This window comes from Crotalus tigris, unplaced genomic scaffold, assembly GCF_016545835.1.
Source record: "Crotalus tigris isolate CLP2741 ecotype Arizona unplaced genomic scaffold, ASM1654583v1 scf7180000017611.44802233496:7321179, whole genome shotgun sequence".
Taxonomy (NCBI): domain Eukaryota; kingdom Metazoa; phylum Chordata; class Lepidosauria; order Squamata; family Viperidae; genus Crotalus; species Crotalus tigris.
Window position 1 is genome coordinate 4,942,022 of NW_024096511.1, and position 27,634 is coordinate 4,969,655.

The 27,634-nt window shown below is 39.3% G+C and overlaps 1 protein-coding gene across 17 annotated transcripts in view; it reads left to right on the forward strand.

The window, feature by feature from the left end:
• Positions 1 to 7,386: 7,386 nt before the first annotated feature.
• PTPRK (protein tyrosine phosphatase receptor type K) overlaps positions 7,387 to 27,634 on the forward strand; it is a 365,757-nt gene continuing 345,509 nt past the window's right edge. For 3 of the 17 annotated variants that reach the window (XM_039324742.1, XM_039324777.1, XM_039324884.1), the window contains exon 1: positions 8,113 to 8,668. In XM_039324742.1, coding sequence (XP_039180676.1) covers positions 8,566 to 8,668 — 103 coding nt within the window. In that variant the 5' untranslated portion in view covers positions 8,113 to 8,565. Of the gene's footprint in view, positions 7,513 to 7,538; positions 7,780 to 8,110; positions 8,669 to 27,634 lie in introns of those variants that run through there. The other 14 variants (XM_039324786.1, XM_039324804.1, XM_039324823.1 and 11 more) reach the window with 10 other exon arrangements.

Sequence of the window (27,634 nt, forward strand, 5' to 3'; positions counted from 1 at the left end):
TTATACACTATCATATTTTTTGTTTGTGTCACTCTAACTCATGCATAATTTGATTTGTGAAACCCAACTCTGATTTGTTTATTAATCTTGGTTAAATCATCTAGTTATCATAACATGAAAATTAATTCTCAGACTTACGTGCATGAAAAAGCCTGGAATTATATTTATTAAGTAATAACACTTACTGAATTTTTGAAATAAGGTTATATGGAAGATAAACCCAGTTGGAGGCCAGAAACATCATCTAAGCTCCATTGTTTTCATTATAACAGCATGGAAACAATCTGGTTATTCAGTGTGAATGATCTGTATTTTGATAGTTTGGATATAATCTTGCAAATGTTTTATATTCTATAATGTTAGTCAACCTTCCCCAATCTGATACCCTCCAGATGTATTGGTCAGTTAATGTGTGCAATCAGCATGGCTGAAATATCTGGAAGGCATCAATAGTGAACAGCTACCATGTACTAACAATCTCTGGTTTCAATTGCAATTTAAAATTAAGTACCTAAACTACATTAACTACAAAATTAACTACATCAGTGCAAACTGTAACATTGATATGTTTGCCTTTGTTGACTAAGCCAAAAGTAGTCTATTTCAATCATCATCATCATCAAGTTGGAAGGGACCTTGGAGGTCTTCTAGTCCCACCCCCTGCTCAAGCAGAAAACCCTATACTATTTCAGACAAATGATTGTTCAGTCTCTTCTTAAAAACTTCCAGTGTTGGAGCATTCACAACTTCTAGAGGCAGGTTGTTCCACTGATTAATTATTCTAACTGTCAGGAAATTTCTCCTAGGTTGCTTTTCTCTTTGATTAGTTTCCATCCGTTGCTTCTTGTCCTGCTGTCAGGTGCTTTGGAAAATAGCTTGACTCCCTCTTCTTTTTAGGAACCCCTGAGATATTGGAACATTGCTATCATGTCACCCCTCATCCTTCTCTTCATTAAACTAGACGTACCCAATTCCAACAACTGTTCTTTTTATGTTTTTGCCTCCAATCCCCTAATCATCTTTGTTACTCTTCTCTGTACTCTTTCTAGAGCAGGGCTGTCAAACTGCCGGCCCACGGGCTGGATGTGTCATCCAGAAGCCACGCCCATCCCATTGCCAGCAATGGCAAAACCGTCCAGATATGTTGCACGACATCGCGTGACATCACAAGTTTGACATGTCTGTTCTAGAGTCTCAACTTCTTTTTTACACTGTGGTGACTAAAACTGGATGCAGTATTCCAAGTGTGGCCTTACCAAGGCGTTATAAGGTGGTATTAACACTTCATGTGATCTTGATTCTATCCCTCTGTTAATGCAGCCTAGCACTGTGTTGGCTTTTTTGGCAGCTATAGCACGCTGCTGGCTCATATTTAAGTGATTGTCCACTAGGATTCCAAGATTCCTCTCAAAATTATTAGTATTGAGCAAGGTACCACCTATACTGTACCTGTGCATTTGTTTTTTCTTGCCTAAATGTAGAACCTTAATTTTTTTCACAATTGAATTTCATTTTGTTAGATAGCGCCCAGTGTTCAAGTCTGTCAAGATCCTTCTGTATCTTAAGCCTATCTGTTGGCTGTTCCTGCCAGTTTGGTGTCATCTACAAATTTGATGAGTTCCCCATCTATCCCCTCAGCCAAATAATTGATGAAGATGTTGAAAAGCACTGGGCTCAGAACAGAGCCCTGGGGCACCCCACTACATACTTCCCTCCATGTAGATGCAGTTCCATTGAGCACCACATGCTAAGTATGGCCAGTCAGCCAGCTACGAATCCATATGGTGGTGATGCTGTCTAACCCATATTTTTCTATCTTATTAAGTAGTAGGTTGTGGTCTACTTTTTCAGATGCCTTACTGAAGTCCAAATAAATTATATCCACAGCATTCCTCTGGTCCACTAATTTTGTCTCCTGGTCAAAGAATGCAGTAAGATTTGTCTGGCACGATCTGTTTTTGACAAATCTATGTTGGCTTTTAGTAATCACTTTGTTTGCCTCTAGGTGTTCGCTGATTTGTTGCTTGATTATCTTTTCTAGAATCTTCCCAGATATTGAGGTCAGGCTGATAGGTCTGTAATTTCCTGGATCCACTTTTTTTCCTTTTTTGAAGATGGGAACTACATCAGCTCTTTTCCAGTCCTTTGGTAGTTTAATGTTAAACTATGATGGTTAGATTCATATCACCTTCAATCAAACTAAATAAATCAAATGCTGGCTTAGCCTTGTAGACGAATTGGGCATCTATGACTACCTAGAACAGGTGTAGGCAATCTTGGCTCTTTTATGACTCGTGGACTTCAGGAATTCTGGGACTTGAAGTCCACGAGTCATAAAAGAGCCAGTGCTGCCTACCCCTGACCTAGAAGAATGCTATCAGCCAACAATAAAATGGATTTGCTCTATCTTAGACCTTCCAGAAGACCATAAAAATTGTTTTATTCTTCTTTCTATTTTAAGTGCTAGGTTGGTTCCAGGGCATAATATCACAGAAGCCAGGAAATTCCATTTCATAAGGCTGGTAGATGCACAGAACTTTATGTTTATGACTAAGCATAACTACAACCTGCAAATAAACAGAAACAAAGCAAAATGAGGATAACTTTAAACAGCTTATATTTTTCTCTTCCCTTTGCCTACATTCAGTTTATGGTTGTTTATGCAATCCTGAAGGCACAAAGGAAACTTCATTTTCCTAGCAAATCAACATTAGGGTTTCAGCACAATGAAACATGATTTTTTTATCTACACTAACTGCATAATATTGGCTGGGTCTTCCAGGACAAGTGGCCGTTTCCTGAATACAACTAACAGTTTGGGAAAAAAAGTCCTTAAATGTGGCAATGTAAGCTGCTAACAAATTACTACAATGAAATGGTTACATCCATATCTCCTAGTTCAGGAAGCCAATGAAATTCAGCAATAAATTATCCCTTATAAAGTAGATATTCTGCTGTACAGAAAGTTTTCTTGCAGTGCAGTAGAAAAGCAGCACCTAGGTAGCACTGACATGTGGAGATTTTAACAATATGGATATATACTGTCCACAGAGATTGTTCTTTTTTAAAAAAGTTTTCATGGAAAGGTAATACAGTTATAAATGAAAAAGAGTACCCCGTTGATTTTTAAATTATTCTGTAGGATGCAAAAACAGTTTCTCTCTGAGAATTAGTGGCTTGTATTGCACTGATTCAATGGTGTGAGAAAAAGGATTTGAGGAATCCTAGCCAGGAATCTGAAAGATTGAGGGCAATAGAAGAAGGGGAGACAGAGAATGAGGTGGCTGGATGGAGTCACTGAAGCAGTAGGTGTGAGCTTAAATGGATTCCAGAAGATTGTAGAGGACAGGAAGGCCTGGAGGAATATTGTCCATGGGCTCACGATGGGTCAGACACGACCGCAACTAACAACAACAAAAAACCAGGTATCTGGGGATGAGTCCCAAATTAAATCTGCCTTTTATCAAACTAGACAATTAGTTTATTTAGGGTAGGATTCCCAACATACCCATCTGGAGAAACCAAAAAATAAAATGTATACTTGTTCTAACATTTTTAGCCATGACCAGTGATTGATCAATATATATATGGGATAAACAATAATGCTGTTCCATAATTAGTTTTTGAGTGGTGTCAGATTTCAGAGGTATGATGCTTTTCCAGTTTTGGTTTATTTTGGCATAAGGATACTTGATATTTAGTTGCACTGGGCAATATGTGTATTTATTCATAAATAGATAGGTAGAGCCCAGATGGAAGTAAAGCAGTGAACCCTTTCATAGCTTCTCCAACCTTCATTGTTGTACCATGGGATTCATAATAGCCAACTGTTATCTGAAGACTCTGTATAGGGACTGTTACTTTGCCTTTTTCTCAATTGTAACATTTTTTTTCTTTAAAAAGCAATATATCACATCATTTTCTGTAAAAGAAATGGGGGAGTGAATGGAAGGAGAAATATACCTCCCCTTCAAGAACAGTATTTAGTCATTTCCTTAGCTAGTTTTTAAAAGTCAATAGATAATACAGTTGTTAATCTGTAAAATCAATCCAAGGATAAGGTTGTTTTGTTATTTTTCCTTAACAAAAAGAGGCACTGCTCACTATTTTGCTAGATCTATCTACAGGTCCAAAATTCTAGGCAGACATGCCTCAGGCAACTATCACTACAAAAAGACTTATTTCTAAGGTTATAGGATCTCATATGAACTGCAATCCATTCACTTTACCAGTCCTACAATAGGCATTCAGTTGAACTACAACTTGCAGTCGCCTTGGGCTTTATAGAGCGGTTACATGGAAATTCAAATAGGAACTTTAAATCTTCTCATTCGTATGCAAGATAAACTGCACCCACTGATTATTTTTCCTGCTAACCCACAATTAAACTAAAATAGTTAAAAGCGCACAATACATTCCTCTCCTTTGCAGAGGTGGGAAGGAAGAATCAAAATATTTCATTGAAATGTAATGACAAAAGGAAAATATAAGTTTAAAAAACAGAAAAGGCAAAAAAAAAAAAACAAAACCTCAAAACAAAACCCCAAACACCTGGTACAAATAGCAAAAATCAGGGGAAAGAAATTCCAGCTGTTCTGTTGGGAAAATGAAAATTTGCTTTTAGATTTAAGTGAAACACCAGTTTTTCTCATTTAAATTAATGTAGTAATTTGAGAAATATTTATAGCCTAATTAAACTGAGTAGGAACCTCAGTTTCTCACAAATCAGCTGTTATGGTATGTTGTTGTTAATTGCGAAGTCGTGTCCGACCCATCGCGACCCCATGGACAACATTCCTCCAGGTCTTCCTGTCCTCTACCATCTTCTGGAGTCCATTTAAGTTCACACCTACTGCTTCAGTGACTCCATCCAGCCATCTCATTCTCTGTCGTCCCCTTCTTCTATTGCCCTCAATCTTTCCCAGCATTAGGCCTCTTCTCCAGTGAATCCTTCCTTCTCATTAGGTGGCCAAAGTACTTGAGTTTCAACTTCAGGATCTGGCCTTCTAAAGAGCAGTCGGGGTTGATCTCTTCTAGGACCGACCGGTTTGAACGCCTTGCAGTCCAAGGGACTCGCAGGAGTCTTCTCCAGCACCACAGTTCAAAGGCCTCAATTCTTTTGCGCTCAGCCTTTCTTATGGTCCAACTTTCACAGCCATACATTGCAACTGGGAAAACCATGGCCTGGACTATACGTACTTTTGTTGGCAGGGTGATGTCTCTGCTTTTTAGTATGCTGTCTAGATTTGCCATAGCTTTCCTCCCCAGGAGCAAGCGTCTTTTAATTTCTTGGCTGCAGTCCCCATCTGAGGTGATCTTGGAGCCCAGAAAAATAAAATCTGTCACTACCTCCATTTCTTCCCCATCTATTTGCCAGGAATTGAGAGGGCCGGATGCCATGATTTTGGTTTTCTTAATGTTGAGTTTCAAGCCAACTTTGCACTCTCCTTCTTCACCCGCATCAAGAGGCTCTTTAGTTCCTCTTCACTTTCTGCCATTAGAGTGGTATCATCTGCATATCTTAGGTTGTTGATATTTCTCCCGGCAATCTTAATTCCAACTTTTGATTCATCTAGCCCTGCCTTTCTCATGATGTGCTCTGCATATAAGTTAAATAGGCAGGGCGACAGTATACAGCCTTGCCGGACTCCTTTTCCAATTTTGAACCAATCAGTGGTTCCGTGTTCGGTTCTCACTGTTGCTTCTTGACCCGCATATAGGTTTCTCAAGAGACAAATGAGATGGTCTGGTACTCCCATCTCTTTAAGAACTTGTTATGGTATAGTAGTAGCCAAATTACTGTAGTAGAAACAATTGAATATCTACTAGGTGGCTTCTAAAGTAATGAAATGAGATTTCCAGGGAGTGAAAAACAGTTTAAAAAATAAAAATCTATCACTTGGCAGTACTTTTATTAGGATCAATAAATATATTTTAAAATAAGTGGATAAACTTCCTAGTTTACTAGACTCCTTTAACTGGCCAGGTGCTATATAGAGGAGGAAATAGAAAAAAAAGTACAAAAATTAGCAAATTCCTATAGCACTAAGATTTGAACCTCAAGATTGGGTCTAGGTTTACACCCTGGTCTAAATCATATTTGGGTTTAGTCCTGGTTTATTAAATTTGCACTAAGCCATAAAATATGGATTATAAACTATAGAAGAAGTATTCACAAACCAAATATAGCAAAGCCAAAATTAAGCAAAACACATTATGGCTTTGTATAATACGGGAATTTATGCATCTGGAGCAAAGCACATTGGCATCATGTGTAGCTCAATGTAACATGCAGACAGTGCAAACTGTGCAATTTGAATCAGTCCAAAATTTGCATGGTGATGGCAAAAATTATACAGCAACTTGCAATGATGGTGTCATGGCATATGTGTTGATACTTGCCCCCCCCCCCGCTCCCCGCAGTGGCCATGTTTGTGAACCCAGTTGGTTTGAGAACAATTTCTCTGTGGGATTCAAGTTTCCATTTTTAAAGGGTTATAGAATAAAGACAAATGGTCACTCCCACCATTGAAAACACTCATCATTTAGTGAGATTCATTTTCAGTCTTCTGAGAAAACACCAATCTCTTGTTGAGCAAAGGGCAGAGGAAAAATCTAGCAATCTAAGGTGGGAGCTATGTAGTTAGGGTTGTTCAGCCAGAAATGGAACGCAATGCAGTGTAACCAGATATATTCACATACAAGGACCATTGCTTAAGGTGAAATCTAAAGATATTTACTCAGAAATTAAGAACATTTCTTTGAAATCTTCATAAGGTTTTAACCTCTGGAATCTGAACTGACTTACTGTAACTCCAGAACAGATTCTGCCAGAGTTAGTCGAACTGCCATATGCATCAATGCTATTTTCCGTGTTTGTTTGTTTTTAATACATTCAAAATTGTCTAACCAGTTGCGTTTTATACTTATATTACACCTCAGTTACAGTATTTATTGCAGCTATAACAATTTTAGACTACCACATACAGGCTATTAGTTTTATTTATTTTACACTAGCAAACCTAGTTAAACCAAGAGAACAATTTCCTCGAGGTTGCCCAATAGATGAATATGCCTGGGGTGAGGGGGATTTTTTTTTTAAAAAAATCTTAATTCAACATTTCCTTCCACTTGAGTGCCTATTTTGTAACCCTACTTGCCAGTTAAGTACTTGACTTTCAGCATGGTGATAGCTTCAGTGTTAGGCACACAATAGGCTTTACTTTCTCAGGTGGCCTATCTCAAGCTGGAACTTCCGCACTAAAAAAAAAAAAGCAAGCACTCAGCGCTCTTTTCCTTTAGCTTCCATCCGCCCCCTCCCACCTCCGCCCGCTTCCCCCTCTGCACCATTTTAAAGCCTTGCCCAATTGTGCCGCGTTCTAAAAGTCATTCGAAACGGGTTGCTTCTCTTAATAGGCATTTAACGCGCTGCTGCTGTTGGCGAAGGGGAGAAAACCTGTTCGAGTACGCTCGGAGATCGACTAGGCTTCCCTGCCCGGAGCTCAGCGCCTGGTACGGTTGGCTCAAAGGACAGTCGCAGTTGCCCCTTAACAGGTGGTCAGGCGAGCAGCGCTTCAACAGGTGCAGTTTCACTGTTATGAAGTCATGGGCCGAGCTGCACCTGTGGCGTTTTCCAGCCGATGCTGAGGCAGCGGGGACTGGGTGGACGATGGCCACCCCGCAGCCTTTCTAGCAAAGCGAAAGCGCTGCTTTAGGGGTTATTCCACGCGCCTCCAGGGCTAGCGAGCTTACGAGTTCACACTTTGAAACCGGTCCCAGGTGAGAAAGCGGGGACTTGGCAGCCGGGCGACCCGCGGATCTCAAGACTTGGGAGAGCACGTGTTTAGTAAAAGTGGTGAAGGGCTGGCTAGAATGAAAGCCGACCCCGCGGGAAGCCGAACGGATCCGGCACCTGGCTTTTGTATACATGCCTGGCTGTCTCTAATGTCGCTGAGAAAAATAGGAAACATAAATGCCCTCCTCACATCCTCCACTTTTTAAAAATGCCCCCTCTTCTCTTTTCTCTAATTCCTCCCCCCCCATGCATAAGCATCAAAGCGCAGCCACGGCGGGCAGAGATCGGAGCTTCAGTCTTAACGCCCCCATATAAACAGCCGAGGTTGCCGGAGAAGAGCACGGCTGGGCCGTCTTCCCGAGAGCGGGCGGCAGGAGGCGCTGGCGCGTCCGCTCTAACGGGCTACTATGAGCTCCCTGCCGAAACGAGTCCCTCATTCCCGCGGCCGAGGCACTAAGAAACGGAGGGACGGACGCGCGCGAGCGCTCAGCTCCTCCTTTCGCGGCTGAGCAAAGTAACTCCGATGGAGTAACGAGCAGCCGCGATCGCAGCAGCCGCCAGCACCGGGCTTGAGCTTGCGCCCGGAGGGGGCGGGCGGGAGAGCACCGCCGTCCAGCCAGCAAAGAAGAGAAGAGAGAGAAAAAAACAACTGTTGCCTTCCTTTCTTCTTTCTTTCCTTTCCGACCAGGCAACAGGAATCTCCGGGAAGACGGCTCTGGGCAGAGACCGCCTGAGCAGAGAGACTCCGGGTAAAGTTATCCAAACTCGCTATGGCCCCGGAGGCTGGAGCCGTCGGTTTACTGGCGGTGATCGTCTCCTTCGTCGCGCCCTCGGCTGCCTTCCTGGGAGCAGCTCGTGGCCAGTTCTCGGCAGGTAAGGACTTGCTCCGTGCCAAGGCGTCCCGTTTCTATGGGGGAAGCGGGCCGCCTCCTCCTTTGCCTCCCTTGGCTTCTCCCGCTGGGTGCCGGGGGAGGGGGGAGGGAACCTTTGGGGTTCGAAGAGCTCCCTCCCGTTGGAAGAGACGGGAGGCGGTGGAGGTTGTACCGAGGGAAGGGGTCCCATTAGAGAAGTGGGCTTCTTTCCCGGCTGATTCCGCCACATTCCTGAGCTTGAGGCAAGGAGGGTGCCTAGCAGCCTCGGGCTTGCAATGGAGAGCCCCCCCCCTCTCCCCGAAAAAAAAAAAAAGACTAGCCGTTTGGGGTTCTCCCTCATAGTTGCTTCGGAGGTTGGAGGAAGTGGAACGCCGCGGTGCCTTCCTTCCAGAATCCCACCTTCGGCACCTTCGCGCGTTCGAGAGCGAGAAGGGACCGTTGGGAAGGAAGCATTGTCCTTTCGCTCGCCCTTTCCTCAAAGCTGGGAAATCGCCCTCACCTCCCGCCTGGCACTGGCGGCTGCGTGTAAAATCACTGGAGTTTTTGCCTCTTGGAACCGGGGTGCGGGGTGGGGAGAAGAGCCATAGAAGGGGCCCATATTAGACCATCGAGTCCAACGCGCCGCTCGGAGCAGGAATCCACCAGACTTCCAGGAGTTGCACATTTTCGGCTTCTCACGCCAAGGGTCGACCTCTCGCCTGGTCAGTTGCCCAGATCCTGTTTGCGTAGCCTTGGCTCGTTACATTGTGGAATATCTCCTCTGCTTTGTTAGTAGAGATGGGGGTGCTTTCGGGGGGGGGGAGCTGATTTCTGCATGATTGCGGCATACACACACACGAGAAAAAAAAAAAGGGGGGGGGGGCACAAAAGGAATGTTAAGTTTTCCCCGGAAGCTTTCGCTAACTTATTTGTATCTAAACTGGAAAGGGGCTGAGGAGGAACAACTCACTCCTCTTCTCTCAGTGTGTAGCTTCACTTCGTATAACCGGAGCCTTGAAGGGAGGGTAGTGCTTCGGGTCACCGCCTCAGGTTTACCTTCTCCTCCCCGGATCATCTTAGCAGCCCTTTCCCCCTTTTCAGGGGAGTGGAGAGCAGCCGCGAAACAGTTAAGGCTTTGGCGCGGTTATCAGGCTTTTTCTAAAGCAAACAAGCTGCACCCAACAGCGACGGCCCGATTCCTCCTTTCTTCTGTTGACTTTACTGCCGGGCTAACTTTTGGCCCGAGGGGGGCTGGTCTCGGCGCAGCGGCTTCCCGCGGGCGGAATGGCTTTGGACGCGCAGGCTCCCCCGCGCAGAGACGTTCAGAACTTGGCATGGGTTCTGGTTAGCGAGCGCCTTTCAGCCTCGCCTTTTGTTTCTGGAAAAAAAGCCACAAAAACCTGGTGATTAAGCGCCAGAGAGAAAGTCATCTGAAGGTTTTGGGGTGGGGGAAGAGGAATGCGAGTTGACAGCTACAGAGCGAAATGCTGAAAGTCCCAACAAACCTGCTTGCCCAGTTCAAGGGGATGTTGGCTATATATACATCCCAGAAATGGTACTGGCTGTGTAACCGTATCTTTTTGTCTGGAAGGAAAAGCGGCCATTCGGTTTGGAACGACTTGTAAAAAAGACACTTCCCAATGCAAATCAATTGTAAAATCTACTGAGGGTGTTTGACCTCTGACACTGTTTCTTGTGTTTTCTATGTAAGATCGGAGAAATAGGCTGTCTTAATCTAGTTGGACTTGTGTGCAGTCTTTTCTGAAGAGAGGCAGAAAGTTGGAGATAGCAGGATTCTTATACCACTCAAATCCATTGGTTTTAGGGGAGCTTATTTCTGTGTGTGTATAACTTATGTTGCAAAGAACCTTATCCAATAAACAAACAACTTTGAAATAATTTTTTCTCCCTTCCAAATGTTTGCAAGACTGAAATCTTGATACGAAGTTTTGAAATTGTTAGCTGTAGATTGCAATGATTGAAAGATATTATGGAGTGTATTTTTAACAAATATAAACAAAAGGTCTTATGCATATGTTGTCAATATTCTCGGAACATTTGAGCTATTTCCGTTCTATTTTTTAAAGAAAAAACAATGCAAAACTTTTTTTTCAGTGCCAGTAGTTTTGTTGTGTTGTGTGCAGTCAAAGACAAAAGGAAAATGTATTCTGCATTTGCCTTCAGTTACATGCTTTCTCTACCTTACTAGATATGCTAAATCACCTACTGCTTTTAAACTATCATTTAATCAGGCAATTTAAATTTTATTTTTTTTAGATACATCCATTTCAATGCTGAAGCAGTTAAATCTGTAGTGTGTTGATTGCTAGCTTTTATTTCTGCATTCTGTTGCTGCTCTTTGCAATGCAGTTCTTGTTTCTCACATACTCTTTCCCCAAGGAAAGTTATGATAACTGCATATTCTACAAGTGTATCATTCTTTGTAACTTGGAAGGTAGAATAAGGGACCAAGGTTACATCAGTATCCTGGAATTTTATTAGGTGTGGTGACAGGAGGAAAACAGACGCACACATATGAAGGGATTCTTAGGGGGTGATTCACAGACCACCTGCGATAGGACAGGAATTAAATTAACTGCCAGCAGTCTCTGAATTGTCCTATTTTTTTAAAAAAAATAGATCACTACAATAAATTGGACAGATTTTTCTGGTATTGCTGAACTCTCAGTATTAAACACTATCTGCCCTTGACTTCAGATAGCTGACAATCAAATTGAAAAGCTGTCAGCTAGCCATTTATTAATACAGACTTCTAAGTTTGAAGAAAAAGATACAATTTTGAGAGATGCCACAAATTGTAGTAGTGCAAGACTAGGTTTTTCTTGAGTTTAGGATATATGCATAATGTGGCTTGAAGCGACCCTCTATAATTTTGTCTAATGTATTCTCTTCAACTTTGTTCTACATGTTGTTAAAAAAAATGTGCTGATGTCTGAAACAAAGACCTAGGGGTGTTACAAATTAATTCAGGGAAACACTTCTTTCTTTAATAAATATGGAACAAAAGACAATAAAAGGCAACAGGATTCCCTTTTTTTATTCCAATTTTGTTATTTTGTCAAGAATTACTCTGAATATTGTTTTGAATGGACAAGCAATGTATAAATATACAAGTGTTGTGTATGATTATGCAAATGTAAATATCATACATTTGTCATGAAGCTTTTACATCCTAACCGGGGTCTGTATCTCCCTTCATCTCATTATAATAAGTTCATTCTCATTCTTGTCTAGAGCTCTGTGTTTAAAATTATCAGATTCAGTGTAAATGTTGACTGTCTTGATCATCATTTAATTAACATTTTTAATAAAGTCAGCAATGACTTCAGTAGCTTAGTGATGTGAGCACATTAATTGAAATTGTATTATAGTCTTTAGCTTAATTCCTGAATCATTTGTTGGCATAGAAGCAGTATTATTCAGAAGTAGCATAAAAATATAGTGCTGCTTTTTAAAAATTAGACTGTGTAGGAGACTATATGGGTTCTGGCCCTAAATATAGTTCACAAGTTTCTGTGAAACTGGCCCTTTTCCAAGTGACTTTCTCCTGTTAACAGTTTCTCTTCAGAGATATTTAGTGTGAATAAAAAAAGGTAAAGGAGTCCCTGCGGATTTTGCTCGGCTAGTCATAGCCAAGGCCATTGACCCAACTTTCCGCAGACATTTCTGCAGTCATGTGCTCAGCATGACATCACGGAGTGCTGTTATTTTACCACCAAAGTGGTACCTATTTATCTACTTGCATTTGCATTTGCTTTCATACTGCTAGTTTGGTAGGAGCTAGGGTGAGGATAGGAGCTTATCCCATCACATGGAGATTGGTTCTCGAACCTGGGCTACCAGCTTTCCAGCTGACAAGCCCAACATCTTAACTGCTGAGCCATCATGTTGCCCTGTTTAATAGAAGTACAGAGAAGAAATTAGAAATAAAGCAAGATGAAGTGGTACTGATTACGGGGATTGGCAGAGAACAGGGACAGTTTTAACAGGAGAGAAGAAAATTGCAGAATGGGAAAATACCTCAACCTTATTTTTTTTCCTGTGCATTATTCACCCAGCCTTTCATCTATAGCAAAAAGATATGATAGATGATATCAATTCACAGTAAGAGGTAGAAATTCCATGTCAAGACTGTTTTTCAAAATTCCAGCTGTTCATTATCTTGCATTATCCTTTTTGCTAACCATAATGTAACATTCAGTGACCATTGATCATCCGTTTGTTTTGGAAAGAAAACTCCACAATGTTTTTGCCTTGTAGTTATTTTGGGTACACAAAATAACCTGTTTTACTTGCTGGTATATAATATTCTCTCTTAAGCATATAGGTGAACTTGATAAGTGATTCATGGTTTGGGAATGGATTTTACATTCATGATTGTATGTTAGATCCTTCCTATATGATTTATATATGTATGATCCAAATCACTATGGGAGTTGAAGGATGGATGAGTTGTTCTTTTTTTTAAAAAAAAATGGTGGAAATAAAACAGCATTGTTGCTGTTTCAGGACAAATCTCTTTACTATATTTTGTCAAATTTTTTCACTGAGAAATAATCTTCCCTGGATGGGTTCTTAGACTATTTTGAAGTGGACAATGAGAGGAATAATTATAAGACGACTTTAATCTCCAGATCACAGCTTTGTCTATATGAAGAAAATCCATGGACTGGATTGGCAAAATTTAATATTACATCTTAATGAAATTGATCACAATAGCAGAAAATATGTAACACAATTCCCTTAAAAATCTTTAAACTTCCTACCACTTGTGAAAGAACTTACTCCAGTACCAAACTCTTCACAATAATGTAGGTTTTATTTAATTCATCTGAAACCAGACACAAATAGGAACAGTAGACTTTAAAATGTAAATGTAAAACAAATATAATTTTACTGGGGAAAGTGAGTTTAAGTAAAAACAATATGATCTAGTTTGGCAAGTTCTAATACAGGATTTTTCTAAGCAAATAAAACCTAAGACAATTGAAATAGCAGTAGCACTTAGACTTATATACCTTTTCACAGGGCTCTACAGCCCTCTCTAAGCAGCTTACAGAGTCAGCATATTGCCCCCAACAATCTGGGTCCTCATTTTACTGACCTTGCAAGGATGCCTGGCTGAGGAATTCTGGGAGTTGAAGTCCACAAGTCATAAAAGGGCCAAGTTTGAAGACCCCTGTTCTATGCCTTCACAGCTTTGAATGGTCACTGAACGAGTGGCCATTAAACAATGACTGCCTGTAGTTCAAAACCAAACACAGTCTCACTGAAAGAGTTAACCTTTCAAGCATTTAACAGTCACCAAATAAATAGAATGCTCTTTTATATTTTTCAGTTACTGAGCTTGGCCTTCTGGCCTTAAGAGTTAGCTAAAGCTGTGTTACTTGGGAGAATCAAGTTAGTTTGGTGTCACTGAGTACGACTTCGACATCTGATGACCCTATAGACAAATGTCCACCATCTTCTAATAACAAATTATACCTCTTCCAGGAACATTTCTCTAATCTTTTTGATCCCATACATCCAAACATAGTCTTTCTCTTTCTGTTTCTCCACCCTTGTTGAGTCAGAAAGCTTAAGATCTTTGCTCAGAGATAGTAAATGTGATTCCATTTCACATTTGATTTTATTGAATTTTTTTGTTTTATTTTGTGCATTGTGCATTTGTATTATTTTTTATATTTCTTTATTTGAGTTTATTTGAGCAGTGGAATTGCAATTGCTAAAATAATGTGAATGAAAACTAAGTTAAACTGAGCAGATGCCATAGACATAACATTCAAAGAAGTTAAGTAGGTGCCTTTGATTTGAATGTAATTCCTTTTGATTATATGTGCAAATATTCTACATTTTATACAGTAAAAATGTACCTTTCTTTCCTGCATCTCTGGCATCTAGTAATTTCTTTGTTCTTTTCTTTTCTTTCTGTCTCTCTGTCTCTATTTCTCTCTCTCTTTGCCTTTAAGTCATTCCGGGATTGGGACAGAATGACTGGCCCAACGTCACCCAGTTGGCTTCGTATCTAAGACATAGTCACCCAATTTTTAGCCTAGTGCCTTAACCACTACATCAATCTGTCTTTACATTGTTCCTATCTTTCTATATTGGCTTCCACACTTTGGCTTCCCTAAACTTTGCCAGTAAAGTCTATAATTAGCTTGCATCACATGTCTGAAGTGTGAGTTTCTGCTTGCTGTTCAGTGCTTCAGAAGAATTGCATTTTTTTTTAATATGGTCCATAAATTAGGTGTTCTTGCAGTTCATGGGACTCTTAATAACTGTCAGTAAATCCATAATTCAGAAGCAACTTATCTTATTTCTCCTGCTCTTTCTCAGCTTTTACCTTTCCAAGTTGTAATTTATTACTGGAAAAAACCATTGCATTAACTATTCTTATCTTTGTTGTCATAGAAATATCATTCATGATTTTGTCTAAATTTGTCACTGCCTTCCTCCCTAGAATTAATCACTTCTCTTTATTCTTGACCCGAAGAAAAGAAAATTATCTGCTACATCCACTTCTTTGCTATCAACTGTAAGTTCACTGAGCTTGCCGTTTGACATTATCTTTGTTTCCTTAATATTGTTCAGTAACCCAGATTTTTCCTTTTCCCTGGTTACTTTCATAATTATTTCTTCCAAGCCTCATTGTTTTCAGCTAACAAAGTGGTGCTATCTACATATCTTAGTCTGTTTGTATTTCGACCTCCAATTTCAATTTTAGCTTCACCTCTTTCCAGTAGATATGGGGACATTATTCATCTTTGATTCACTTTGTACTTGTTTGGAATCTGTTTCTTCGAATGCTATTTTTATATTACTTATTTGCTTTATTATAAAGATTTCTTTGAAGATAATTGAATAGTTATGCATTGCTGCATTTCATATTGTGATTTGTATATATTGCTAAAACTTCATGTCTCTTTGATACTTTCTAACCTTGAATTCCAACCTTCAATCATTGGTAGAAATGATTATCATAGACCTTTTTTTAAAATCAAGGAATGTCAAATGGGCTAACTTACACAATGTATGCAAAATCTGGGATGTGTGACTCCCATGGAATTGAAATTTGGTAACATTGTGGCCATTTTCACACACACACACCCCGTGCCTTCTGATTACACTTCCCAGAACCCTTTAGGTTGCATGGTGCAAGAGAAGATGGAAGGGACACATCCTTTATTCTTTTTCCCACCTCCCTCTGGGCCTTCGTGGGTGAGCAGCTATTGGCTGCTCTGGAACTAATGCTGAAATTTGAAATTGTTTAATGATAGTTGCCGATGAGGGAAGAACAAGGGAACAGTTTGGATGCCTGCTTGCAAGTAGAACTGGCTGAGGGGTTGCTGGCAGTCCATGGATGAGTCCTATTCATCCCTGAAGGGAGGGGGGGCCTTAGTGACATACTGGATAGGGAAGTGGAGGTTCAGTTTGCCTTGCAGTTTACCATTCCATTTGTTCTCCCTCCCCTCCCCCCCAGCAAACTGGTAAGCAATTTCATGGATCAGAGGAGGAGGAGGTGGTTTCAGTTAGGTTCTCTTGGGTGGTCAAGAGGAAAGCCGAAACATTGCAAGCCAATAGTATATGGTGGAAAAAAAAAATAACCCAATGGCTCATGGGTTATCTAATGACATGGTAGAGCAGAGTTATCCATCTGTTCTCTTGTATCACTATGCAAACCATTTAAAATGGGTCTCCAACCTGTGGGCCATGGCCCACTGGCCACCAGGCCACGGGACAGGCTAGCCAGTGCATGCATATGCATACTCACCCCCACTCGCGCTAGCGCCACGGCAAAAATGGGATGCTGTGGCCATGGTGAAAATGGGGCACCGCATGGCAAAAACAGAGCGCCGCATGGCAAAAATGGGGCACTGCGTGACAAAAAAGGAGCAGGGCTAGCACGGGTCATGTGGGTGCTAGTGCTGCTCCGTTTGCATCATGCATGTGTTCACAGCCCTGTTTGCGTGCGCACACACCTAAAATGCATCCTCCCTTTCCCTCCAGTCCGCCAGCCGAAAAAGGTTGGGGACCTCTTATTTAAAAGAAGTGTGCTTTGGAATGATGGAAGCGCGTGTGTAGCATCTCTTATTTGACTAAAGCAGCCATGACTCTTTCCAGGCTTATGCGCTTTTGGTCCAGCCCCTTATCCTCCACATCATGCCGAATCCCCCCCCCCTCATATGAACATGTGTGTAAGAAGCAAAAATTCTTAATCTGAAATTAAGATTTCAAAGTTTTAAAAATTTGGATAGCAACAAATATGCAATGGGTTTTTTTCTCACTATTTTATTTTGTGCATTTAAATACATTTTTTTCTGAGAAGAGGTTTGAAAGTTTAACCAGACTTTTAGAGAGATACGTGGAACAAAAAGGTTGAGATCCCTTAGATTAAAACGTATTAATACATTTTACCTATGTCGTCTTAAGTATTAGCGTAGTCTTAATTTTGCAGGAATTGTTTTTATGTTGTTTTTAATGCTTGATTGGGAACCTCCCAGAATTTGGTAAAAGATAGGCAAATTAAAGTAGTTACCAAATATAATCATTTAAAATTTTAAGCTAGTACCTCAAATAGTCAAGATTCTGACATGACAGCAAGTCATGAGGCCACCTGTATAATAGGGGCATCTGTTGTAGTAGCAAATCTGTTGATTGGAGATTATGAGGAAATCCCAGGGTTGTTGACTAGAATGACAGGGAAGGTAACAAAATAAATTGTTTTTTCTGTCTTATTGCTAAGAAAACTATATGTAACTACCAAGGATGTGAGTTAAACTTTAAGGAGTTTTTATCCTTATTAAATAGAAAACTGGTAAGACTAGAAGTTATTTGATTCCAGAAACTTGCTTTAGCATATGCATGTTGTATTTGTTGGCAACCCATTAAATCAGCTGCATCCCTTTCCGGCAGAGTGTGGCTGAAGAGAAAAGCTTTTCTAAGCAGTTGCTGTGCTATCCTAGAATAAGCTGCAGCTGTCTTAATGAGTCACTGGCAGGTGCTGAACCATTTTAAAACTGGATCTGAAGCATCACACAGCCCTTGAAAGGAAAGAGGAGTCAGTCTCCAGCATATTTTATATTTCCCATAATATTTTTGAGTTCAAAGATGTTTTTAGCAAATAAAAAAAGTGGTGGTACTGCCTAATTTAGTTTTGAAAAGTTACCAACCTGCTTTGAAAAAGAAAAGTAATTGCAATTGTTCAGAGAGCTTCATTTCATGTTAGTTTTCTAATAAATGAATGTGTTATCCTTTTATGGGTAGATTAGTTTCTATCCGTGACAGTCATTAGAATATCCGTGATATCTTCTTAACCTTTCTGCTGTATTTACCAGTCCAAAATGTTGGCCTATTTGTTTCTCCCTGATTATCCTAATTGTAAAACTACTTCTAAAGAGGACTTTGCATGCAAACAGTTAATATCTTCCCAATTTTGAATTACTTAGTTTGCACTGGATAAGCATGTACTAATATGATTGCTACAACCACAGTATATTTTATCTGAATATAAAATATTGGTTATTGTCTTATTACACTGTGCTTTTTCATTGAGATAATGGGGTGTTTACATGCTAGCCTAAAATCTTTATGCCTTTTTTTGTTTTGTTTTTGGTTTTTTTGCTTCTGTTTTTATTATTGTAAGCCACCCAGAATTGTGTACCCATTGGATGGGCACTCATATAAATCTCATAAATGCAATTAGAGCATAAATTGCATAAGATCAAAGGCAGGGTTGTATATGAAACAGAAAACGCATTTTGTTTCCAAAGTGAAACAAACATATTGCAATTTGGGAGTTTTGCTGAGCTGTTCCAGGCAGACTGTTGCTCGGCATAGCTGAAGCCTGGTTTCTTGGTTGGTGTTGGTTTTGGCCAAGAGAAAACCCAGAAGGGTCTTATAAAGCTGGTTGGTGCACCTAACCCTTTTCTCCCTCTTCCTTTGCAAGACCTGTTTGGCAGCTGTCAAATGGTCTTTCTGACCTCCTCTAATGCTTCACTTAAGCCAAAGATGTAGGAAATGGTGGGAAAGGAACTAAGGGGACATAGGTGAAAGAGGCCCCTTTTAGCTATCCCAGGTAGACCAGACAAGAAACACAATCAGCTGAGCTAATTCTACTTTATTGTAAGGCTACATTAATAAAACTTTGCAGGTCTGAAAGTACAAATCTCCTGCCATCTTCTTTACAATCTGAGAATCTAGGAAAAATCCATTTTGACTGTTTTTCTCCATCCACTATGCAGCTGCAGACATGTTCTCTCTTATCTGACTGTTCCCTGGTTAACATTTCTTCACCCTGTCTCTCAATGTCTTTCTCACATACCATGACGGGTCCTGACACATTGGAAGAGGCAGGAGTTTTATAATCAATGTTTGAAGCTAAGGACAAGGTTGATGGTAGCACACAATTGGTCTGCCCACCCCCAAACATCACAGCTCTTTTCTTTCTTTACCATCTATTTGCTGCTAGTTCTGTCTTTAGTTTTTTTTTCATACCTTCCTCCCTCCACTGAAATATCTCTACCCTGGGGGCTTGACACACAAGCTTTGATCCAGGCACAGATCACCAAGAAACTAGCTTTTCCATTTACTGAAAATCTGTCAAGCATAGCAAAACAATCCAGTCAACAATCCAGTTCTTTATCTATAAAGTATATAGACAGAATCTTGCCAGACTAAACCTATATTACCCCAAGCTAATAGATATATCCTGGGAGATTCTAGAGAATGGTTAAGTTAAATCTTTTTTTCTTCTTGCAGTCCAGCTTAGGACTGTGCTGTCTCTTGTCTTGCCCTGCCCCAACCTCTTCCCAGAATATGCTTCCTTCTTTACTGTAGTCTATCACATCACACACTCTGTTCATAAACATCCCATCACAATACCTCTCTAATCCAAGGTTGGTATATAGCTGGAATGAAGGGTTATCTTATGTCTATCTTTTGGTCATATCAAACCATATGCCTAGCTTCAGTTGCACTGAATTTGTGTTGGTTATTGTGAAATAAGCATTTGTGCAGTATATTTTAGAATAAATGAAATGTTAGAGCTAAGACAAAGTTGTGACTCAGCCATAAATTTTGCTATGGAAACAGTCACTGAAGTGTATTTGTTCAGCACTGCAACAGTTTTCTTAATTGAGATAAAGCTAGCTTTGTTAAGAAACATGCACCTTGAAGTATTCTTGCACATTTTTGAGAAAAAAAAAATGTTAGAGTAATCCAGTCATAGAAGAAATAGCTCGTGTGTGGCTGTTATTAATAGCAGGGTTTGGATTTGGAAGATTCAAACTCGGTCATGAAGCTCATAGGTAACATGGGTGCAATTTTTCCTTAACAGTAAAGTGGGACACAAAACAGGAAAAAAATAAATGGGATGAAAAGAACCATTATGTATATTGTCTCAAGTTCCCTAGACAAAAAACATAGAATATAATCCTTAAAAAAACATTAACTTACATGCAAGAGTAGTTAGATGCTTTATACAAATCATTAGTTGTGAGAATAATGTTGGAAAAAAATAGAATTAAGACCCTTTCATATATTACAGTTTGTATATGATATTACATGCAAAGATCTAATAGTATATGTAAAATTGGACGGCCCCTTGTTTGAGTACTGTATATGCCGGCGTATTAGGCGACCCGGCGTATAAGACGACCCCCATCTTTATCGCCGAGCCGCATTCCTAGAACGTCGTCTTATACGCCGGAAACTACCAGTATTTCTGTCGTATAAGACGATTCGGGCTATAAGACGACCCCCGTCTTTGGTGCCGAGTTTAGCGCTTCCGGAAGTCGTCTTATATACCGGCATATATGGTATGTCTTCGGGTGAAATTTGTTACTTGCTACAAACTGTGAATATTTTCCCCATTTCCTATGAAGGAAAAATAACATTGGATAAAGAACATGATCAGCCCTCCTTGACATATTCTGAGAAATTTCTGAAAGAGGGTTTGAGGTCACAGGATGGTTATATTGTGACACATTCATCCTTCAGTCAGACATGTGATACCTTTTCCAGTCACTGTAAAAGCAGGCTGATACTTTTTTCAAAATGAATTGACACTGCTCATTTTACTTCAGGTGTCTAGGCACTTTTCTTCTCAAGGTATCTGAGTTAAAATCCTAAACTAGGTGGCTACTTTGTTACCTAAATCTGACAACTATGGGTGAAGGGGTTGGACTTGAGTGAGTGATCTAGGTTTGGCCAAGATCATCAGTACAGCAAAGGAACACAGATGGGTTTTTGGGACACATTTGGGCTGGGAAGAAGTCCTGTCTCTTAAATTGACAGTGCATTTAAAACACTTCGTCTGAAGTTTACAAGCCATATAAACCATCTGTAAGATTTGGAGAAATCCCATAAATAATTTTAAAGACTTTGGTTATACTATGAAGTAAACAGATAATTGTTCTCTGCAAGTTAACAGTGTCCAGATGCTGACTATAAACATCTCCTTGACTGCTGCTGGATTAGGGCAGCACCCACCAAACGTGTTAGCTTCATGTTCTAAAAAGATTGCTTCATGGAGTGCACTCAGCAAAATACCTTAGTTGTTTATCTGAAACCGAAAGAGCTCCTGAAAATAAATGGAAGCTAATGTGTGTACCACATGTAAAATAAATTAATGGGCCTTGTGAAGTTTGTGAAGTAGTCTTAAGTGTGAAGGATGTTGGCTTCAGCCCTTGAGGCAGCAGAGCCTGGAAGCAATCAAGAATTCAAGAAAGCATTACAGAACTGCTTGTGTTTAATTAGCTTATGCACTGGAGAGTCCCTTGAGGATACACTAACGCAAGGAAGGAGCTGGTAAATGTTTAGTCATTTCTTCCAGAAGAATGTATCCTGCTTTCCTTTTGAGACCCTCTCAGAGGGCTGGTGCAGATTTCATAATTGACCTCTAATTCACGGGTTGGTCTCATCAATAGCCTCTCTGTGATGAATTAGTATAATAAAGTTTGCTAAAATAATACCTGGATCTGCTTTTTTTAAACCATAAAATCTTTGTAAAATATTTTGAGATCTATTCAGGCACTTACTGTTTTGCTGGTTGAAAATTCAGATGAGAAGATGGAATGCAATCCTTTTCATTTCATGGATTTTTCATATATATATCAAATCCATGGGACTGCTTATTGCCTGAATTAATAAATACACATAAAAAATAAACAAGCCTCAATTTAGCAAAGCTTGTGGTGTATGAATGTTAGATTAGAGGGAAATTGTTCCTAAATAATTCACAATTGGAAGCAAATCTTAAATCAAGATTTCAAGCTAGCTTATGAATACTAGTTCATTGGGAACAGTTCAGATGTAATATAAAACTATGCTCAAATATAGCTTCATAGATTGTTTATTGTTCACATGTAAGGAGAATTTGAGCAAACAAGCTGTGAGCATACACTGCTTTAAAAAAAAGTCTAGATTTATAGCTTGCTATTGCAGAACAGGCACTATTAGTTAATATCTAGGGACTGTTTTCCAAAACATCTTTCTGAAGGAGGCATCAATTAAGGATTTGGAATTAATCTTATATTGTTTTGTAAAGAAGAATTTGGAGGATTATGTAGTTTCTTTACATATGTCTCCTGGGGAACATTAGTATTGGGTGGACCAGGATGGCTGTCCTCCTTTTTAGAGTAAGATCCTTCCAGTCTTATAGGGTCATTGATGCAGTTCTTGATCCATCAGAAAATCATGGTAGGTGAAGCTTTGTAACCCAGATAGTAGTGTTGTAGGGAAGCTAAGAGGCTGCCTTCGAGTTTTTGAATTATTCTGTTCAGATAATTTGGCTCTTGAGATGGCTCCAGAAACAGGAGAGGATCACTTCCTAGCCTGATGAAAAACTAAACTCAAGTCTAATAATGAAAGCTTAGCTAAAGTGGAGAGTAGTGATCTCTGGCTGATACTATAAAACTCTTTCTGTTGCTGATTCCATGTGGCCAGAGTTATAGTTATCAGTAGTGACAGTTTTTATGTCAAGTTAGTTAAGGCAAATTCACCTCTGATTAGGCATATAGGGGCCCTATGATGAGTACAAGCTCCGTGGTGGCGAACCTATGGCACGCGTGCCAGAGGTGGCATGCAGAACCCTCTTTGTGGGCACGTGCACCGTCGTCCCAGTCCTAGGCCTTCAGCTGGATTTTATAAAACCTTTTTGCTTTAGGCCTCCACCACCATGTGCAAAAAAAAAAAAGCTTCAATCAATCAATCAAATCAATTTCAATTTCTCATGGGAAAAAAAAGATCTCGCAAAGTTGGAATTGATTGATTGAACTTTTTAGTCCCACCCAGTCTGCCATTGTCACCGAAACCACACCCACCCAATGGGCCACGCCCACCTGGCACTGATGATACATAAGTGAGTTTTGGGTTGCAGTTTGGGCACTCAGTCTCTAAAAGGTTTGCCATACTGCACTAGCTCATAAGTTATTGTAGTATGGAAGTTTCCTGATGTGATCATAAGCCAAGAGAGACAGCACAGTCAGAATCTTCTTGCCTGTTCAAATTCAGTGTATAGGTAACTTTAAAATAATCTCAACAAGGAAAGAGTTGACCTGCCTATGGATATTAAGAAAACAAGCCAAGTTAGATTAGCACAATAAATTAAACTTGATCTAATTAACCACACATAAGAGGTTATTCTTAGTTTATTAGTAACTGAATAGCTAAATCAATAATTTAATTAGAGTTGTGGGACACACTTTGTGGTTGAAACATTGGGATATGTTGATAGAACATCTGGTTCTGAGTATTCCAGAAGCAGTCTAATCTTGGAATTTACCATTCTAAGAGCAGACCACAATCAGCACATTTCTATTTTCAGGCCAGGCCAAACCTACTATTACAAAGTTGGAACAGGATATTATGAGGCTTAAATGTTTGACCGCAAAATGCTTTGCACATGACTAAATTTAACTATAGCAAAATTAGCATTGGGCCCAAGTATGGCAGGATCAACTCTGAGCTACAGGCAAATAATCAGGTTCATCCTGAAATATGCTGAGATTAGAAGCTGGTATTGATGGACATTCCACATCTTAATCTAATTTTTGAGATAGCTCAAAAGCATAATGGAGTAGGAAAATTAAAGTGATCTGGTAGGAAAGACATATTAGCAAGAAGGCAGTAAATTACCCAGCTTAGTATGTTAATCTTATAGGTCCCAGAATTACCATCTATCATGAATTGGATGTATGTGGGAGTTATAATCCCAATTATCTGGAGAGTTTCAGGATTACGAAAGTATGACTAGAATTCATATTAGAAAGCACTTGAATTGCAGGTAGTCCTCATTTAACAACCTCAATTGATACTGGAAATGGTGTTAAGTGATGACAAGTATGTTAACTTTAGCTTAATAACATCAGAAGGATACAACCTTGAATGTCCAGATGAACCCAAACAAGATTTCTAGAACTTGACTCAAGAAGAAGCCTGGTAAAAGGGCAAATCTTATAGCCCTTTCCTCCCATTCTTCTGCCCTTTGGAATGCTCTCACAAGCACTAGGACAGGGATCTTCAAATTTGGGCTCTTTTTTGATTTGTGGACCTCAACTCCCAGAATTCCTCAGCCAGTGTGCCTGGCTGAGGAATTCTGGGAGTTGAAGTCCACCAGTCATAAAAAGGCCACATTTGAAGACCCCTGCCTGAGGAATTCTGGGAGTTGAAGTCCACAAGTCATAAAAAAGCCAAGTTTGAAGACCTCTGCACTAGGATAACTAGCAAGATGTTTGTTAATTAATGTTTGCATTTATATTCATTGGAGTGAAAGGGATTTCAAGAGAGTTAACAGTCACATAATGGGGAATATACATAGAAAAGAATGTGCTAGCATCAGCTATTTGCCTAGAAAACTACAAAACCCTTAATATGAAATGATTAGGATCTTATTAAGCAGGATAGAGTTCCTCTATTTTGAAATTGCCATCACCAGAATGAGCAACACTTTTTGCATGTACAAAACTCATTTTTGCAATATTGATAAATGATGTGATATAAAGACAAAGCATAGGAAGAAAAATGGACAAACTGGTATTGCATATGTTTGTTGTTTTATTAAAAGCAGATGAAAATATTTAAAGGAAATGACACGACTTTGCAAGAATATATAGATGTCAGAAAGATGAACTGAATTGTAAATTCAGCAAGTCCTCTGAGAATAATGTGAGGAAGAATAGATTTTAATTGGGTAATTCTACAATTTTATTTATTTATTTTTTAAAAAAGAACCATCTGAGATAAGAAATTAAATCAAGAATTTATAAAGGTATGTGTGTATATATGCATTAGTTCATATCCTAGGTCAAGCTGTCTAGATTGCTGGAGGGCATACAGCTTTCACAGGCAGACAAAACATTAATACTTTTCAGTTGATTTTGATATATTGTTCTTGTTTTATGAATCCTCCTTTGTATTAGGGCAAAACTAGAACAGCACTTAATCCTATGAAATTGAGCTTTGGACTACTTTCCTCTGAATAAGAGAGGACTGGTAGAGGGCTAGAGGTACATGTTAGGTCATCTGATATTCAGTGGAGAGTTGTAAATAATACAAAAGTCCAGTGGGTAAGAAATTGAAAAGTAACTGAACATCTATAAGAAACATAGTTGGCAAATATATCAAAATGTATGCTAATAACTTGACTGCATTGAATTAATGTTCATGTATAGAGGAGATAAGCAGAACAACTTATTGGAGTATTAGAGAATCCTTTTGCAGAATAAATGCTGCCATAAGCATATTTTTTTTCTTTTAAAAATATATAATTGCTATTTTCATCATGATTTTGTAGTCTGGTTTTATAAGGGGTTGGTGGGATTATTGAATAAAATCTTTACTTTAGAATCTGCTGTTTTAATTAATGTTACAAAACCTGTTGGAAACCTTTAACATTGACAGGCTTGGGCTGGATCTGGACATGCTCCCAGATTCTTCGCTCTGATGCTCCTAACTTGATCTAATAGTTAAAACTATACTGTAGCTGTACACAAACAACTGTTTAATTTAGGTATAGAACTTAACTAAGTATTTGAAAATTACCAGTTAAATACTCAACAATTTACTCATTGATTACTTGATAATAAAATCATTTATCTAGAGTAAAGGAACAAGCAGAAGAAATATACTGTAGACTAGCACTTAATAGATTAGCCATGAAAGCCTTGTAAAATATATTCCAATGCTATGCTATATCTATACCTGTAAAGATCATAACAGTGCAAGCAGTCGTGCAAGCCCTTTGATATTCTATGAAAATTGAATCTTAAAGAAGCAGGATGGAGAGAATATTGACACGTTTGGACATTTGTTGGAGAAAATTCCGGAGAATACTACGGATGGCCAAGAAAACCAGCCAATGGATCTTCAAACAAATCAATTCAAAGCTCTCATTCAAGGCACAAATAAACAGACTCAAATTATCATACTTCAGATTTTGAGAAGATCTAACACTTTTGGCGAAGGCTTTAATGTTGGGAAAGGTGAAGTGAGAGGGAAGAAAAGGGTGACTAATGGCAAGGGGAATGGCCTTAGTTACAGGGGTAAAAGAACAAGTTAGAGGCAGATCTGTTTGGGGGAAAAAATCTATCCATGTGATTGTTAAGAGTCAACACCAACTTGATGGCATTTAACCAATCAACTTCATGTGATTTTAAAACCTAGTACAGTGGTATCTTGGTGCTTATCATTAATTGTTTCTGGGAGGTGGGATGAGTACCAAAACTACAAGTACCAAATAATTTTTTTCCATTAAAAACAAACAAATGACGAGTATTGGGACAAAATTTTCACATCAAAATGCATAGAGTACCAAATTCAGTGAGTTTCCAAGCAGTTGAGTACCACTGTAAGTTCTTAGTAGATGAAATTTGGTCTGGATTGTGACACTCAAACAGCTGGGGGAAGGCTTCACAAGATGAGATGGATTTATTTCAGCACTGAGTTTTTGTCACACCACTATACTTACAGGAAACTTGTGGAGGTAAGGATTACATCCTGGTACAGCTGGACATTTTAAATAACTTTATTCAGCCTAACTCAGTATTACCAAGGAATTATGAGGTTTATACTCCTCGTGATAACACATCCCTTCCCTGTCTTTTACCCATCACTGTGATCATTTCAGACTTTTAGTTGATGTGGTACAGCCCAGACATTGTTACTGTGTACTATGCTGTAACAGTACAGGAAGGAAACTTAAAAACAAGTTAAGGTTCTGTCAGAAGTGAAAGGTAGCTAATATAGGGGAAGAGGGAAAGAAAATTCATTAATTAGATTATTGGCTTCAGCAGATTGTCAGAAAAGGTGGACAAACTATAACATCTACAGAAATGTTCACCTATATGGAGATTTAATTTCACAGAATTTTTCATCTGGAAAGGAGATTAAAAGAAGAATTGACCAGAAAAAAAAATGAGCTGTTGCAGCTTTACAGAAGTGTCCACCTCCAGGGAGATTAATAGCCTGCAGAGTAGAAAAAAACTTGACTTAGAAAGGATATAAGTTGGCAGCAAAGAGACAAATGTATAACAACTGCACAGTGAGCACCTTTGTAAATGCATCTTAGAAGGGCATTTGACGGTGTCTGCTTGTTTCTTCCTGAAACATATGTCAAATTCTAACATGTTTACACAGTTAAAAAGTTACAGGTCTTTCTGTAGATACTAATTCTTGATAGTGTTGGTTGTTAGTTTAATTTTGTTTGCCTTGGCTTTATCTGGTCCCCCCCCCCTCCGAAGGTCAAACAAATTTTATTGAGCAAGCTGTGCATTGCTCAGTGCATTATTTCTTCTCATCTCCTGTATCTATTCTATAATGTGACAATAATTATTGACTTAATAATTGTGATCTTTTTACCATTTTTTATTGGTATGGATACTTGTCCTATCTGACATAGGTATTTATGTCTGATTTACATGCTTTTTGGAACACAACTTTCCACTATGAATAGAAGGTGATCATTTTT